The 17,396-nt window shown below is 65.4% G+C and overlaps 1 protein-coding gene across 1 annotated transcript in view; it reads right to left on the bottom strand.

The window, feature by feature from the left end:
* Positions 1–2,043: 2,043 nt before the first annotated feature.
* ZFPM1 (zinc finger protein, FOG family member 1) overlaps positions 2,044–17,396 on the bottom strand; it is a 69,301-nt gene continuing 53,948 nt past the window's right edge. The window contains exons 5-10 of the mRNA XM_059045894.2: positions 10,090–10,192; positions 8,270–8,482; positions 4,740–4,973; positions 4,390–4,485; positions 4,162–4,308; positions 2,044–3,961 (exon numbers count right to left, since the gene is read on the bottom strand). Of these exons, the coding sequence (XP_058901877.1) occupies positions 2,169–3,961; positions 4,162–4,308; positions 4,390–4,485; positions 4,740–4,973; positions 8,270–8,482; positions 10,090–10,192 (2,586 nt within the window). The 3' untranslated portion in view covers positions 2,044–2,168. The remainder of the gene's footprint in view (positions 3,962–4,161; positions 4,309–4,389; positions 4,486–4,739; positions 4,974–8,269; positions 8,483–10,089; positions 10,193–17,396) is intronic.

Genomic DNA, 17,396 nt, shown 5'->3' with positions numbered 1-17,396 from the left:
GAGGCAGTGAGACACGCTGAGAGGTTTGGAGTCCGCGGCTGAGAGAGAAGCGAGGCGAACTTGTGGACCTGGGGGCCGGGCCGGGATGGGCTGGGATGGGCGGAGGCGGGTTTCGTGGAGTCACAGCTGCTGTGACGCTGAGGTGTGAGGTGAGGACGCCACCGTCACCAGCTCCGGGGGCAAAGGGTTGATGGCCACGTCTGCGCAGGTGTGGGGAGAAGATGCAGCAGGGAGAGCTCAGTCTTGGACGTGTCAGAGCCCTTGAGGGACACGAAGTGGGTGCGCTGGTCTGGGCGGGGGGCATGGCTGGGCTAGAGAGATGTAGGGGCCCGGGAACCCGCATGCCCGCCCAGGAGCGTAAGTGGAGTGAGCTTCGGGGATGGGGCCGGTGGCTCAGAGCCGTCATCCCCCGCGGGCAGGGGGCTGGTCTGGGAGCATCAGGGCTCCCAGAGAGGTGGGAAGGAGGCCGAGCACTGTCCCTGGGCTGCAGCTGGGACGGTGGCAGCAGGTTCTTGGGGAGAACATGGGGTGGCTTGAGAAGGAGGCAGCGTGTGGGAAACGGGGGTCCGAGGAGCGTGAAGGCGGGCTGTGGGTGGAGAGCCTAGCACTGGGGACCTTGAGTGGGGCAAGGGCTGCAGGGCGCTGGCCATGCACCGGGGCGGCGGGGGGCGGGCAGAGCAGGGGCCATGTGACCCAGGACCCAGCTGCAGGGCCCAGGACCTCCCTGGCACAAGGCTTGGCCTGGCCAGCAGTTCAGGCCTGGGGTGGGGGTCGGGGGTCGGGTGTCGGGTGGGCGTGGACACTGCGGCCCTTTTCTGTGTGGCACTGTCCTCCACTCACGTGGTGCCGGGGTGAGGGTGAGCACAGATGCTTCGCCTGCCTCCCCCATCCTTCCCCTTTGAGTGTCTGTGCTCATCAGCACACAGGGGCGTCCCCCCTGCCTCCGGGTTGATGACATTTGCCTCATTGGGTGGTGGGACTCAGAGGTGGAGCCTGAGCCTCCCTGCCCCAGTTCAGGAGGGCAGAGCCAGGACGGTCTTCACAAGGCGGGGGCACTTACCGGGAGAGCAGCTTGGCCCCCGAGGCCCCCGACTGTCCAGCAGCCCTGGTCACACCCCGGTACTCAGGGCCAGCTGGGGGGCAAGCGGGAGGGGGCCGTGTCCCATGGACCTTTGGCCGAGGTGTGGGGACTGTTCCTGTCCGAACAGAAGCTCCTTAGCCTGTCACCCCTGAGGGCTGGGCGGTAGGAAACCTGCCTCCAGCGAGTAGGAGAGTGAGTCTGGGTGGGTGGCAGGAAGCACGTCTGATGTTTGGAGGCAGAGAAAGGTGTGAGGTCAGGTTTCACTTGCATCTGCAGTAGGCGGCCAGGTATATTGGAAAAGACATTCTGCACTGCAAACAGGGACACCAGGCTTGAGGGGGCCCACAGCCCCCCGGCTGCCAAGTGCCAAGACCGCAGTTGGACTCCTCTTGCTGGGGTTTGGCCCAGGCCATGGGCAGCGGCAGCAGGGCAGACTGGGGGTGGTGTGGCCCCACGCTCGTGCCCACCGCAGCCCCCAGGTCCCAGGGATCGCTCGCTGTGGGCCCCAGTGCCTGTCAGCGGCTCACTCTCCCTTCTCCCCCATCTGCCTCGGCAGCTGCAGGGCTTCATCCTCCCCAACATGCTCCCCTCCCTGGATTCCTTGGGGGGGCTGTGGCTGGACAGGTGACATCCAGGCCTCAGGACTGAGCAGGTGGAAAAGCTGTCCGCTGGCCAGGATTAAGCTCTTCCCTTTGGTGTCTGGTGGCCCAACCAGAGCTTCTGGCTGGATCCTGGAGGGCAGCAGTAGTGGATCTAGAAGGGCAGTGCCTGCTCTCCCCGTGCCCCAAGGGGGCCCAGAGCAGTGCCATCAGCCCCGGGTGCGGGGCGAGATCCAGCTCTGAGGGCCACTGTGTGACTCCGGCCTGCAGTGTCCTGTGTGTACTTACAGGTGGCGCTGGCCCTGCCTGTGCCCTCCCCGCAGGGCCCCCCTGCTCAGAGAACTAGACTGCTGCACCACTGTGCTCAGCAAACCGAACTTCTTTATTAAGTGCCAAGGTCCAGGCGGGCGCTGCCCCCTGCAGCCTCTCTGACGAGGTCTGTGCCTGGAGCGTCCCGGGTCCCCCTGCAGGGCAGCAGCGCCGGGCGCTCACTTCACGTGCTCGGCTGCGTGCGAGGAGCAATAATACTTCTTGTGGGCGATGAAGGTGGACAGGCTGCTGAACCTGATGTTGCACAGGCGGCAGTACCTGTGGTTGCCGTTGGGCACGGAGGCCGGCGTCCCCTGGCTCGGGGTCTGCACGCCCTTGTCCGAGTGGGAGGGGGGTGCCGGCACGGCATCGGGGGACGTGGCCGGGGGCGGGCCGGGCCGGGGGCTGCCGGCGGGCGGCTCCCAGGGGTCCTGGCCGTTGAGGCCGTCGCGGAGAGCGCCGGGCGAGGGCGTCCGGGCCTCGGCGCCAGGGCCGGAGCCGGCCGGGGGCTTGCCCAGCAGCAGGCCGTGCGCCAGGCGGAAGTGCTCGATGAGGTCGCCGCGCACCACACCGTTCGGGGGGCAGTAGGGGCAGACGACGGCGGGCGGGTCCTCGGGGGCGGCGCGCAGGCGGCGCGGGGCGGAGGGGCACGAGAACTTCTTGTGCGCCAAGTACGCCTCGAGGCTGTGGAAGCTTACGCGGCAGGCTGTGCACTCGTGGTAGTCGGCCAGGGCCGGTAGGCCGGGCGCAGGGCCAGGGGCGGCGGCAGGAGCCTGGCGCCGCGGCTTCTTGCTCAGGTCGATGGGGCCTTCCGCCAGGTCTGGACCGCTTCCGCCTCCGCCACTTCCGCTTCCGGGCCGCGGAGCCGGCGACGCAGGCGGCGTGGGGGCGTGGCCTGACGCGACGGGCTGGGCGGGTCCGACCGGGGACGGGGCGGGTCCGACCGGGGGCGGGGCGGGTCCGGGCACGTGCAGCTCGTAGAGCTTGCGGCGCCTGCGCGTGCGCACGGGCGGCGCAGCGGGCGCGGGGGTCGCGGAGGTCCCGGCGGTTCCGGGGGGCGCGGGCCGGCGCGGCGGCGGGTCATGGCGAGAGGCGCAGTAGTACCGCTTGTGCACCGTATAGGTTTCGTGGCGGCTGAAGCGGATGTTGCAGGCCTCGCACAGCGTCCGGCGGGGGTCGTCGTCCTCGTCTGCCCCGCTGCCCGGGCTCGGGCTGCCTTCGCTGCCCCGGCCGCCCGTCTCGGCCTCGGCCTCCGCCTCGGGCGTAGCCGCGCCCCCCGCCTCGTCCTCGCGCGCCCCGGGGCCCGGCGGCGAGCGCGGCTCCTCGGCCTCGGCGGGGGGCGGGGCGGGGGGCGCGCGTGGCGGGGCGGCGGCCGCCTTGGGCCGGCGGGCAGGGAGCGTGTCGTCGGGCGGGCGGCGGCCGGAGCAGTAGAGGCGCTTGTGCACATAGAAATTGTTGACGTTGTTGAAGGTGATGTCGCAGTCGAAGCACGTGGCGCCTTTGGGGGCTCCTGTGAAGAGGCCAGCCGGTGCGCCCACCCCCGCGCCCGCCTGCAGCCGGCTGTGCACCAGCTCGGACATCTTGGCCAGGATCTCGGAGGCCGGCGGCGCCGTGGGCAGCTGCGGCAGGAAGAGCGCGCCGGGCCCTGGGCTGGAGCCGGGAGTGGGGCTGGACAGCTCCGCCTTCACGCGCACGGGGCTGGGGCCGGCGCTGGGCGGTGATGGCGTCCGTGACAGGGCCGGGGGCCCTGGCTCCGCCTCGGGCTCCTCCGCCGCCTCCACCTTGATGCTCCTGGGGGTCGCCGGGGGCTCGCCGCCGCCCCCGTTTTGGGGGCCCGGTCTGGTCTCTCCGTTGGTGGCCTCTGCCAGGGCCTTCCTGTCCAGTCCCGGTGATGGGGCGGGCACCAGGCCCAGGTCTGCAGAGGCCAGGGGGCCGTGCAGCGCCGTGTGCTGCTGGAAGGCGGCCAGACTGTCTGCGGGGAGAGCCCAGGGGCCACACTTCAGGGCTGGAACAGGACCTGCCTGGGCCAGACCTGAAGCTGGGGAGGGCGGGAAGGGAGAGCTGGGCCGGGCGCAGAGGTGGTGGAGGGTCGAGGCCGAAACCGACACCCCCCACGCCTCGTGGCCGAGCCTGCCTCCCCCTTCCCTGTCCTCAGGGTCCCCAGGGGCTCACCTGCGGGGAGCTTGGCAGTGGGGTGCCCAGCCCCTGATGAGTAGATCTCAACCTTTGAGCCCGGCTGGCAGACCATGTGGTTGGTCACTAGGTGGCTGTAGAGGATGTCCCTTGTGGTGGAGATGAAGCCGCAGCTGTGGCAGACACCTGCAGGTGGGCTGTGGTGTCAGAGCGCTGCCGCTGGCTGCGCCCCACAGACCCCGCCGCCCCCTTCCTGGCTCCTCTTACCTGTCAGCGTGTCTGTGTGTACCTTGAGGTGCCGCTCGCAGTTGGCCTTGGTGGTGAAGGCGGACAGGCAGATGAGACACACGAAGGGGCGCTCTCCTGGAACACGGGGCCCGGTAAGGGAGCCTGGCCGGCCGAGGACGACGGCGCGGGCATGTGTGGAGGGCCCCTAGGCTCTGTCCTCTAGGACCCCGTCGGGGGCCCAGCCCCCAGCCGACCACACAGCCCGTCGCCGGCGGGGCCCGGTGGGAGGGCCGCTCAGGCGCGTCCACGGCAGCTGTGCAACCCCAGGGTAAGTGCAGTGGGCACGCACGGCTTGGGTGGGGAGACACGCTGTTGGGGGCGGGGCTCACCGCTGTGGCTGCGCATGTGGATCTCCAGGGAGCTGGCGCTGGGGCAGCTTTTGCGGCACTGGGGGAAGGGGCAGACCCTCTCGTTGGGGTAGGTCTCCTTGGGTTTCTCGTCGGGGGCGGCCACGGCGGGGGAGCTGGTGCCCTGGCGGCTGGCGCAGTAGTAGAGGAGGTGGGCTTGTAGGTTCCGCTCGCTGCGGTACCAGATGCCGCAGTCCTTGCAGGGAAAGACGTCTTCTGCGGGCGGGAGAGGCGGGCGCAGGCTGAGGGGTGCCCTGGCAGCAGCGCCGGCCGCCTAGCACCCGGGGCAGGCTGTGGGCCCTCTGCAACACGAGGGCTGTGCCCCGCCGTCCTCCAGCTTGGGGGAGGGGGCGGGGTTTGTGACCTGGGCCGTCCCTCTTCACTGCTTTGCCTTCTCAGGTGTCTCTTGGTAACTCCGTGTCCCCTCTCTACGGACCTCCAGGATGCCATGGGGACTTGCGGGGGGGGGGGGGTGAGTGATTCCCCAGGATGGCCCCTGGGCTGCGTCCTGACAGGGAGCCCCGTAAGGAGACACGTGCCCACGGAAGGAGCGAGGCTGGGGCCCGTGACCTGATTGTCTCTGTGACTTGGCGGGGGCAATGGGACTTGTGGGCTGGCGAGCTGGGTGCCCGTGGAGGAGGATGAGGACACAGGTGTGTGCGTGTGAGCGGGTGTGTGGGCGGCTGGGTGCCCGAGGGCGAGAGGTGAGCGTGGCTCTGGGTGGGCAGGGGCTGAGGCTGGGAGCTGCGGAGGACGAGGAGCCTCCCAGTGCACCGCCCGCCCCCCCCACCTGCTGGCTCTTTGTGTTACTGGGCAGAACTTGCTAAATTCACCACATCTAACCCAAGTGGGCTGCCTCTACCTTTGTGGTTTATAGGGGTTTGGATGGCGGGGTGGATTTGCCAATTGGTGAGGATTCTCTGGTGGGTGCTTCAGCAGCCCTCCGGTTCTCAGCAGATTGATAAGGAGTGTTCTGTTGCTCCTTGGCCAGCCACCCCTTGGCTGAACCCAGGGCAGGGGGGAGACCTTGTTCTGGTTCTCGACCTTGACGTTCACATTGGAGGGGCCTGGGACACCTTTGGGGGGTTTTAACCTCTGCAGGTTAGGACGTGTTTCTCAGCCCGTTGGTTGGCAGCTACTGAACAGGTGGTCTGCCAGGTTTCCACCTTCTGCCTCTTTTAAGGAATTTAGTACCTGTCTGTCAGGTGAGGTGGGCACGCCTCATGCCCCTGTGCCTGCGGTGTTTCCGGCTCAACTCTCTCTACTGTGTTGTTTATTTCTGGTTTTCAAGTTCCCTTTTATTTGGGGATCTCAAGGCAGCTCTGTTCTCTATCAGCTGAGGCCTTGAACTGGGATCCGGGTGTGAGGGGCCAGCGGTGGGTTTCTGTTGGTATCTGCAGGGTCAGTGCTGGGGACTGGGCGCCTCGGAGGCCCGTGGGGGCCCCAGCCCTAAAACTTAGCAAGGACGCTCGTCGCCCCACTAACTCAGGGCTGACCTCGGGCCAAGTCCTGGGTGGATACAGCCCAGGCTACCTGCACAGACACCTCAAGGCCGGCATTACCTTTACCGCTTCCGCAGATGAGGAACTGAGGCCCAGAGTGGTGGAGTCTCAAGAATTTAACCGGGTCCGATTGACTTTGGAGTTCGGGTTCTGAAAGCCCTTCTAGACCACCAGTGGGAGAGGCCAATGTGGGGTTGGTCTAAACGATGTCTAGCCCACCGTACCCTCACAGGCCAAGTGTCAGACCCAAGCGGAGGGAAACCGGGGCTCCCTGCACCCTCCCCCAACCCAGAAGAGAGAGGCAGCGCCCCAGGCACTAGATCCCATTCCCTGCCCGGGGGCGGTGGCCGTCCTGGCCTCTGAGAGACCCTTCCGTCCAGCATTCTTCTATCTTGAAACCTCAGCATTCAGACAGGACCTCTGTTTGCTCACCACCACCCTCTCAGCTCCCCTGCAGGACCCAACTCTCCCCGGGGCAGTGACCTTGCCGTGCCCGGCCCGGTCCCTCCAGACAGGCTCTGGGGACGGGCCACCTGCTCCCCTCTGGTGTCACCCTCCCTCACTTGGCTGCCAGCGTTTGGGTCACGGTGACCTCCATGCTGCCTGCCCTTGGTCTCAGCACAGCTGGGACACGGCGGACCATGGGCAGACACCTCCCCTCACCCCTGGCTCTAGTGTCTGCAGGCCCTGTGTCTGCAGGTCCTCTCTCCCCCTGGGGCTTCATCCTGCCCGGAGCTCCCCCACTCTGACCGCACCCTGAGCCCCAGCACGTGTCCCCCAGTCGCCCCCTGGGCTCCACTTAGTGCCCAACAGGCGTATCGGGTCAGGCTGCTCAGAACGGGCCCTCCACCCTGCCTGCGACGGCACTGCCGGTGTCTGCCCCGCGGCCATGCTGAAGCCTCCCCCTCCCCGCCACCCCCGGCAGGCCCTGTTCACTCCAGGGCCCCTCTGGCCTCTGGCATGGTGCCGCCACCTGCTTAAAGCTGTGATCACGTCTGACCTGCTTAAAAAGGTCATTTTTCTCCCAATTTTACAACCCTGCAGTTTCCCTCTAGCAGCCATGCAATTTTAGAACTAAATGGGGTCGTACCCTTTGCTGCCTGAAAGCCCCGCGCCGTGGTCGTTTCTCTGAGAAGGAATCCCAGCCCTGGTCCGGGACCACCCTCGGAGTCTGGCTCTGGCCATGGTGGCCGTCCGCTCAGCTGCTCTCCCTGGTGCGCGGGTCTCCCGAGCACCCCAGCCGCCGCCCACGTCAGCACTTGCCCTCCTTTGTGGACGTACCTGCGGCCGCCTGCCTCCCCCCCCCCCCCCCCCGTGAGGCTGCCTCCGCCCTTGGAGTGGTGGCGCCCTCGGGGCGGGCAGCTGTCCCCACCTCGGTGACCCCAGTGCCTTGACCGCTTGGTTCGGTGTGGGTGTTGAACAGGGATTTGAGAAACGAGCGAATCTCGTTGGTTCTCAGACCTTCCGCTGCTTGTGGGGAGGGGTGAGTGACAAACGGGGTCCCTTCACTCCAGCTCTCCTCACTGGCGGCTCTGCCCCAGGGGACACTGGGCCACGTCCTTTGCAACTGGGAGGTGGGGATGGTACCAGCGTCTAGTGGGCAAGGGCAGGGCTGCTGCTGGGCACCCCACGGTGCATGTGTCCAAGACTCCACCCCTGCCCTGCGTGGCCCCTCCAAGTGGTGGTCTAGAAGGGCCCTGAGGACCTCGCGGAGTGTGTGCCAGGGGCGCCGTGGTGAGAAGCCTGCTCTGCTGCAGAACCTCCGGGAAGGCTGTGGGCCCGCCTCCCCGTCAGCATCGGGGAGCTCACCACGTGGCCCCCTGCATGCTGCCTGTGCCCTGGAGCCCCTCCTGGAACCCCACTGCCAGGCCCCCGTGTGCACCCCCGGGGCACACGCCCTCCTCTGCTCAGCTGGCAGTGGTGGCTGGTCTTTGCACATCCTGAGCTGGGCACCGCCTGCAGCTCTGAGCCTGGGCTGGGGGGCGGGCAGGCACGCAGTGGGTTACTCACTGTTGACAACTGCAGTCGCAAGGATGGACGCCATGCCCGCCTGCTGGGGCAGGAGCTGGATGTCGGCGGCGGGGGAGGGGGCCAGGCCCTCGGGCTCCGCCGGCTCCTTCTTCACAGGCTGGCTGGGGGCACCGTGGGGCTCTGCCGCGAGGAGCACGCTCAGCCGTCCGCCCGCGGCCACCGGCCTGGTGAGCCTGCACCAGAGGGCGCCATCTGCGGGGGAGGGCGTCTGTGACGGGGCGCCGGCAGCCCCCAGCCACCACGGCCGCGCCTCTGCAAAGACCCCTGCCCCTCTTATCCTCCCGATGCCCTCCGCGCCGCCCCAGCTTAGGCACGGCGTTCGCAGCTGTGGCCAGCTGGTTTCCGGGGCGCGCCTGCCTCCTCAGGGCGACCGGGTGTTGCCTGCTCTTTGGGCCTCCCTGCCTGTGCCCGTCGGAGCGGGAGGGCCCTCTTCCCGGGAGAGGGGAGCAGAGTGGCCGGGTGGGCCTGGGAGCCGCTCACCGGCGCCCTAGAAAGGCCTCCCAGCTCCTCGCGACTCAGCCGGCGCGGCCGTTGCCACGGTGGCCTGCGGGGGGCAGCCTTGGCCAACAGGACCCGGGCTGAGCTGCACGCAGGTCCGGCCACCTCCAGCGTCCGGCGCAGAGGCGCAGGCCGCACGGGACCAGGCCGCCTGGCTAGCGTCAGCACCGCAGGGACCCTTGTCCTGCCTGGGCAGCTGAGCCCTGTTGACCCGGTGAGCAGGCCAGGCACTGCTCACTGGGCCACATCCCCGCCAGGTGTATGAACCCCCAGCTGGGCACCTGCTGCCAACCTGGGCCCTCCCGTGCTCCTTAGAGCACCCCCAAGCCGGGAGGGTGGGCCGGGGTCCTCTCCCCCTACAGACGGAGAAACAGGCACACGGGCGCTGTGCTAGCCAGGTCCTGCTAGCACAGGGGTCAACGGCAGGGCAGATGGAACGCTCAGGTCCCCGGATGCTGACCTCAGCTCCTGCTCTGACCTCTGCTGTGCCCTGGAGGCCCCCACCCGGGTGGGGAGGGGCTGGGGGGGTGTTGCAGCAGCAGCAGCCCAGCTTGCCCCTGCCCGCCGCCCGTGGCTCTGTCCTGAAACAAGGCTGCCCACAGGACATTGAGTCCAGTGTGCTCAGGAGGTGATGGTGAGGGTGACACCCCATTCTACCAAAGCGGAGCCCCCCGCCCCCCCCAGAAGGAGGGTTTCCCATGGCCACGCTGTGGGGGATGTTGCTCTTGCTTGGCTATAGCAGTTGTCGCGTGTGTATCCCCACATCCTCCCCGGGACCTGAGCTGCCTCATCTGTAAAGGGGGTGGGGGGTCCCCCGCCCTCCCAGGGCCCCTCCTGGAAGGTGCAGGGATGCCGGAGGGGCGTGGGGCGTGGAGCTTTCCTCGGCTTCACAAAACAGAGGCCCCAGAAGGTGAGGGAACCTGTCCCAGGCCCCCCACCTGGGTTTGGACATAGCCCTCCTGACCACACCTGGAGGGAGCCAGGCCGCACAGGGCCCCGGTCCACCCGACACCCCCAGGTGGGGCCGCTGCGCCCTGCCAGACCCCCCTGCCCCTGTGGTCTCCCAGAGGCCCTGAGGGCAGTCCTGGCCTGAGCCTGCTCTCCCCGACCCCCGGGGCCGACACCTGTCCAGCCAGCCCTAGGCGAGCATTAACGGGGGCGCTGGGCGTGTGGTGGCAGTGGTGGCCGGCCCCTCGGCCCGGCCCGGCCCAAGCGGGCTGGTTTCCCTTTAAGGGCCGGCCCAGGGGGAGCCGTGACCCCCACCCTCCGGAAGGCAGTGAGGGGAGCGCCAGGATACCAACCCTTCCTGTAGATCTCCGAGTTGGCTTCGGCCTCGGTCAGGGCCCGGGGCAGCATCCTCAGCCAGCAGGCCTCGTCCTCCAGCAGCAGAGTCAGCGCCGGGCTCTGGGGGCGGGGCGGGGGGTCAGCAACGACTCGGTCATGCCCTCGGACACAGGCAGCAGGAGAGAGGCTGGCCGGGGCGGCGGGGGGGGGCTCCCTGTGCAGGCTGCGCGGGTCCTCGCCAAGCACGGTGCTGGCGACACGCGTGGGGCAGGCGCTGGTTTCCCTTGGAAACTGAGGCCCAGAGAGGTGGAGCAACTTGCCTAAGGGCACACAGCCCGAGTGGCAGAGCCGGAAGGCACCCCCGGCCCTGCGTTCCTGCTGCCCCCTGCGTGGTGGGGCTCCTCCCACACAGGCCCCCAGAGGCCTGCAGAGTGCGCTGTGGGACTGGCTGCACGGCACGCAGGCCCCCCTTCGTCCAGTCCGTCCCGGGGCCGGTAAACGTCTCGGCCCACCTGCCTGGGCCCGGGCAGCGAGACGTTCCCCCCGCGGGGCTGGCTCAGCACCCGTTCTCCCTGCGGCTCGCAGACCGCGGCCAGCCCCTCGCCCAGCCACACTCTCTCCGGCGGCCGGTCTGCGAGCCTGGCCTCTGCAGCGCCCCGGGCGGAAGAGCACTCGGAGCTGTGCCTGCCGGCGGCCCCCGGAACGGGTGGCCTGATTTCCGGCGCCCTCCCCTGTCCCAACACGGCCTGCTTCTGGGAGGGGGCTGGCCCTCGCCACACGGAGGGGCACGGACCCTGGCCCTGCCTGACCGCACGAAGTTAGGGCAATGACCGCTGCCGCCCCTCAGGCCGCAGCCCCAGGGCTGGATGGGCTCTGGACGGCTCCTCTCCTGCGGCGGGTCCCCAAGCTCCGCCACTGGGCGCCGTGTGGAAGGGCACAGCCCATTCATGTCTGAGTTGTTTTCTGTTTTATGCAAATAAAAGCTTTTTAGTCAAATTGTGTATCAGACCCTCTAACCGAAGGACCACTGTCACCTGCCGTCACCTGTATGCGGGCACCTGGCCAGGAAGCTACCGTGGTGGGGCGGCTGGGGCAAGTGACGCATGGGAGGTCCCCTGACGTGTTCTGGGCCCCTCCCGGCCTGGTCTGAGACCGCGGCTCTACTGGGCTTTGCCTGCAGGGACCACGTGGGCTCCAGAGCTGGACATCGGGTCCAGTCCAGGCTCCCTGAGTGTGCCCAAGAGCCAGCCCCGTGCCCGCCCTCCCTGGGCCCAGCACCTGTGCAAACGGCAGTGCCCCGGGCCCGCGGGCTCCCTCGACCGTCCTTGTGCTGCCCCCTGATCTGGGGGGGGGGGTTACACCCCTCTTTGACTCAGTCTCCCGGGGCACTGGGAAGTCGAAGCCTGTGTGAAGCCCTCCTGCCTTCCAGACAGGGCCCGCCTGGCCCGTGACAGACACGACAGACGGGAGTCGCGCCCCCCTTGCTTCTCCATTCCCTTCGGCCAGCAGGACACAGGGGGCAGAGGCTGTGCCTTCGGGCGTAGGAGGCTGACGTCCACTGGGGCGGCAGGCACTCAACCGCCAGGGATCAACTGGGGGCCAGTGTCTCCACCAAGGAGCGTGCTTTAACGGACAGCTGCGGAGCTGGGGGGGGCTCCCCGTCACCCCAGCTGGGGACAGGCTGGGGGGGCCAAAGCGGAACCGGGCAGGGGGGGGGGGTCGCTGGCACAGCAGCGACTGGCCGGCGGCTCCCACGTCCCAGCTATCCTGACCTGGGCCAGCAGAGAGGCGGAGGCCAGGGTCTCCCAGTCTCTAATGAATATTAATGAGTGGAGGAGGAGGGAGAAAAAAATTAATCTTCCTGATCCTCCGATGGGTCTGCAGTAACGATATGGAATCTAATTATTCGTCCCAATATTTCTAAACCCTCAAACTGAGACTGACAGCCTCCCGGTCGGTTTAATGCTTATCACTCCCGGGAGCGGCGTGTTCGCGGCGTGATAAAAGCGCCCGCGCACAGCTCTGCTGACGCTGCAGAACCCCTGAATTTTCCGCGTCCGTCTCTGTGCCTCCTGCTGGGAGCGGCCCCCCGCCTGGTGGCTGCCCTGGGCGGGCCGGGTGCCTGTGAGGGCGGGTGAGGGGCAGGGGACGGGGACGTGGGGACCTGGGGGGCCTTACCTCCTGCGCCCCGCGCCCGACCCGCAGGAGGGAGAGGGGCCAGGAGGTCCCTCAGCCCCGAGGGAACACTTAAATGGGGCAGGCTGAGCCCACCGGCACCGGCCTCCCTGCCTGCGCATGGACCCCAGGGGTGCGGGAGCCAGCGCCCCACGGCTCCGGGGAGAGGAGCACGGCCCTGCCCGGTCTGCCCCCGCCCCCGTCCCCGCGGGGCGGCAACGCGCACCGTCCCGGGCAGCCGGACCCTGCCGTGCGCTAGGGCTACAGCTCGGCCCCCTGCCCCGTTATTTATTTTCTCCCCCAACCCCCAGTTCCAAGCAGCCCTGGAACAGAAGCCCTTTTCTCTAGTGGTTGAAGGCACCGGGCCGAGGCAGGCTCCCTTCCTGGCCCTGCCCGTGGGCAGCGGGGCGCGAGCCTAAAACCATCAGAGACGCGTGCGCTGCTGGACACCTCCCCTCCGCCGGCGCCCCAGGCTCACCGCTGGGTCCGGGTCTGGGTCCAGCTCGCCCCAGATAGGCCGGGTGCGGCGTCTGCAAGAAGCTTGGCTCCCACCCTGCCTTAGCCCCTGGGGGTCGCCCTGTCCCTCCCTCCTGACTCCAGGCCGCCCCACCCAGCCCCGGGACAGCGGGCGGCCACTTTAAATTCTCTGGGTGCATCTGAGAACCCTCGTTGTTCCCCCAACAAAGAGGTCAGTGTCTGGGTTCTGTGCCCGCTGATAACCATCAGAAACCCTATCTCTGCCGCATCCGCTGTGACAGCCGTATCTGAGGCTGTTCCCAAACTCGCCGTGCAGCGCACGGAGTAGCGTCGAGGGGAGGTGGGGGCCTGCAGAGAGCCTCGGGCACTGCGGGCAGGTTCGCGGGAGGTCGGGGCTGGGGCAGGCCCGGGCTGGGCGCTGACCGGGGCCCGCACCACCTCCCTCTTTCAGCGTGTTCCGAGAAGCCCGCGCCTGCGTTCCACTCGGCATCGCCAGAGGCGACGGCTTTCCGCCCTCGGCCCCAGACGCTTCGTGAGGCAAGAGAAGCACGACACGGGCGGCTCAAGGCACGGCCCCATCTGGCAAAGACAGACCCATAATGCACCATGCCTGGGCTGAGCGTCCTCCCTTGGGAATTACTCCCTACCGCAGCCAGAGGGAGAGGGGCCTCGCCAGGAGGGCACCGGGCTCGAGCACTGCAGCCCCGTCGCCCCCTGGCCCGGGATCGTCCTGCTCTGAGTTTGGCTCTGCCAGGCGATGGCCGCTGACAACAGCCTTTGGAGGCGGCCCCGTGTGGAGGGCCGCTCAGAGCCCATCTGCGTGGGGTCGGCCGGTGGCTGGGCCTGGATGCTCCCACGTCAGCCTCGCAGGCAGGGGGGCTCGCTGCTCTGACCTGCTGCCCTGCCTGCCGTCCAGGGGCTGCCTCCCAGCTCTCACTGGTGTCACAGTGGCCCCGTGGCTAAAGTGGGTGAGCCATGGGAGGACAGCTGGACAGATGGAAGGGCCGGGTGAGTGCGGCCCATTTGGTCATTCATTCGTCTATCCATCCACCCATCCTTCCAACGTCTAGCTGTCCATTCACCATCTACTCATGCACCTGCCTTCTACCTATTCATCCACCGTCCATTAATCCATCAGCACATCCACTGACGCACCTATCTATCCATCCATCCACCCGTCCGTCCACCATTCTTTATCCGTGCGCACGTCCACTCACCCACCTGTCCACCCACCGTCCATCCACCTTCTGACCGTCCGTCTAGCATTCAACCTTCTATCCGCCATCTACCTGTCCGTCCATCCATCCACCCAACTATCCACCCGCTACTCGGCCATCTACCGTCCCCCCGTCCACCCACCATCCACCCATCCATCTATCACCCACGTATCCACTACCTACCGGTCCATCTGTCATCCATTTATCCATCCACACATCCACTCACCCACCCATCCACTCACCACGCATCCATCCACTTTCTCCGTCTGTCCACCATTTACCCATCCATCCACCCGTCCATGCACCATCTACCTGTCCATCCACCATCTATCCGTCCATCCACCAACCATTTTTCCATCCAACATCTACTCACTCACCCCTCCAACCACCCTCTACCTGTCCATCCACCATCCATTATCCACTCAACCGATCCTCCAGAACCATCCATCTGTCCATCTACCATCCCCTGCAATCACCTTCCAACCGTCCATTTACCATCCATCCACCCACCTATCTATCCACCCTTCATCCACCATCCACCCTTCATCCACCATCTTCCTCTCCATCCATTTTCTCCCCATCCATCTACCGTCCACTCATCCATCCACCATCCTTCTTCTCCCCGTCCATATACCATCCCTCCTCCATCAACCATTCACCTGTCCATCCACCATCCAGCCACCCATGCACCTTCTACCCGTCCATCTAGCATTCAGCCTTCCATCCATCCATCTACTTGTGCATCTATCCGTCCGCCATTTATCTGTCCATCCACCATCCATTTATCCATTCAGTATCCACTCAACTGCTCCTCCACAACCATCCACCCGTCCACCAGCCACCTTCTCCCCGTCCACCCACCTTCTACCGGTCTATCTGCCATCCATTTATCCATCCACACCTCCACTCACCCACCCTTCCATCCACCATGCACCCACCATCCACCCTGTACCCACCATCCACCAATCCATCCACACCTCCAGTCACCCACCCATGCAGCCACCTTCTCCCCTGTCTATCCACCCGGCCATCCAACTTCTACTCATCCACCCATCCATCCATCCACCCGTCTACCCACCATCTACCCACCCATCCACCTTCTACTCATCCATCCACCTTCTACCCATCTATCCACCATCTACCTGTCCACACATCCATCTACGATCTACCTGTCCATCTGTCCATCCACACATCTACCCACCATTCTTTATCCATGCACATATCCACTCACCCACCTGTCTACCCACCATCCAGCCAGCCATCCACCTTCTGACCGTCCGTCTAGCATTCAACCTTCCATCCGCCATCTACCTGTCCGTCCATCCATCCACCCAACTATCCAGCTGTGCTACTCGGCCACCCACATCCACCCGTTTACTCATCCACACCTCCACCCGCCCACCCGTCCACCCGTCCGTCCGTCTCATCAGCCCACCGTCTACCTGTCCATCCATTCATCCCCCTCCCATTCATCCACTCACCAACCCATCCGTGCACCTTCTACCCATCCATTCATCATCCCCACCCCGGCCATCCACCCATGTATCCACCTTCTACCTGTCCATCCACCATCCACCTGCTACTCGTTCATCTGTCATCCACCCATCCATCCACCATCAACATATCCACCATTTATCCATCCGTCCATGCACCATCTACCTGTCCATCCACCAACCACTTTTCCATCCAGTATCTACTCACTCACCCCTCCAACAACCACCTACTCGTCATCCATCACACCCTTCCAACCACCTTCTACCCGTCCATCCACCATCCATTATCCATTCAACTGATCCTTCACAACCATCCACTTGTCCATCTACCATCCACCGTCCATCCACTATCCCCTGCAATCCACCTTCCACCCATGCATCCACCTTCTAACTGTTCGTCCACCACCCACCCTTCCATCCACCCTTCATCCACCATCTTCCTGACCATCCATTTTCTCCCCATCCATCTACCGTCCACTCATCCATCCACCATCCTACTCCTGCCCGTCCATCCACCATCGCTCCTCCGTCAACCATTCACCTGTCCATCCACCTACCCAGCCACCGGCTACTTGTCCCTCTACTGTCCATCATCCATCCGCCATTTATCTGTCCATCCGCCATCCATTTATCCACTCAATATCCACTCAAGTGCCCCTCCGTAAGCACCCACCCATCCCTCTACCATCCACTGTCCATCCACCTTCTCCCCGTCCATCCACCGTCCATCTACCTTCTACCTATCTGCCGTTTATCCATCCACACCTCCACTCACCCACCCATCCATCCGCCATGCACCCGTCCATCCACCTTGTACCCACCATGCACCCTTCCATCCACACCTCCAGTCACCCACCCATGCAGCCACCTTCTCCCCTGTCCATCCACCCGGCCATCCAACTTCTACTCATCCACCCACCATCCCCTGCAATCCACCATCCACCCATCCATCCATCCACCCGTCTATCCACCATTCACCCATCCTTCCACCTTCTAACTGTCCATCCACCGTCCACGCTTCCACCAACCATCCACCTAACCATCCACCTTCTACTCATCCATCCGCCATCTACCTGTCCCCACCCATCCAACATCTACCTGTCCATCTATCCATCCATCCTCTACCCATCTATCCACCATCTACCTGTCCACACATCCATCTACCACCTACCTGTCCATCTACCCATCCACCCATCTATCCTCCATCTACCCGTCCATCCACCATTCACCCATCCATCCAACGTCCATCTATCCATCAACCATCACTCATGTATCCACCACCTTCTCGTCCATCCACCATCCATTTAACCATCCACACATCCACTAACCAACCTATCCATCCACCATCCACTCATCCACGCGCCTCCATTTATCCATCCGCACCTCCACACACCCACCATCCACCCACCATCCACCCATTCATTCACCATCCACCCACCTTTACCTGTCCATCTACCGTCACCCATCCATCTTCCATCTACCTGTCCATCCATCCATCCATCCCTCCACCATCTACCCCTCCACATATAATCCGTTTATCCATCTACACATCCACCCACCACCCATCCACCCTTCTTGAACATTTCTTCTGCATCTGAGTATAAGTTTTAGAACTGCTGCACCTCCAAGCCCTGGGTTTCTATGGTGGAACCGCAGCTGGATCCTGGGGGACCTTGAGGTCCCCCAGCAAGTTGGTGCCAGAACCAATTCTCGACTCCTGGCAGGCTCTGCGTGCTGTGTCCTTTCTGGGGTACCACCCCCAACGCCCAGTGTGTGCGGGGACTGTGAGGGGAGCCTCCTTGCCTCCCCTCCGGCCTGCAGGCAGCCTGGGCCTGAGGAGACCAGTGGGAAAGGGTTGCCACCCCCCAGCGTCGCTCCTCTCCCACTTCCCTCTCCAAACAGGCAAGACGAACTGCCTGGCGGGTGACAGGACGATCAGGGGCGGGAGGTACACGCGGGAGA

The sequence above is a fragment of the Kogia breviceps genome, chromosome 18 (assembly GCF_026419965.1).
Source record: "Kogia breviceps isolate mKogBre1 chromosome 18, mKogBre1 haplotype 1, whole genome shotgun sequence".
Taxonomy (NCBI): domain Eukaryota; kingdom Metazoa; phylum Chordata; class Mammalia; order Artiodactyla; family Physeteridae; genus Kogia; species Kogia breviceps.
Note: the sequence above shows the minus strand (reverse complement) of the source record. Positions and strands in the feature narration are given on the sequence as shown.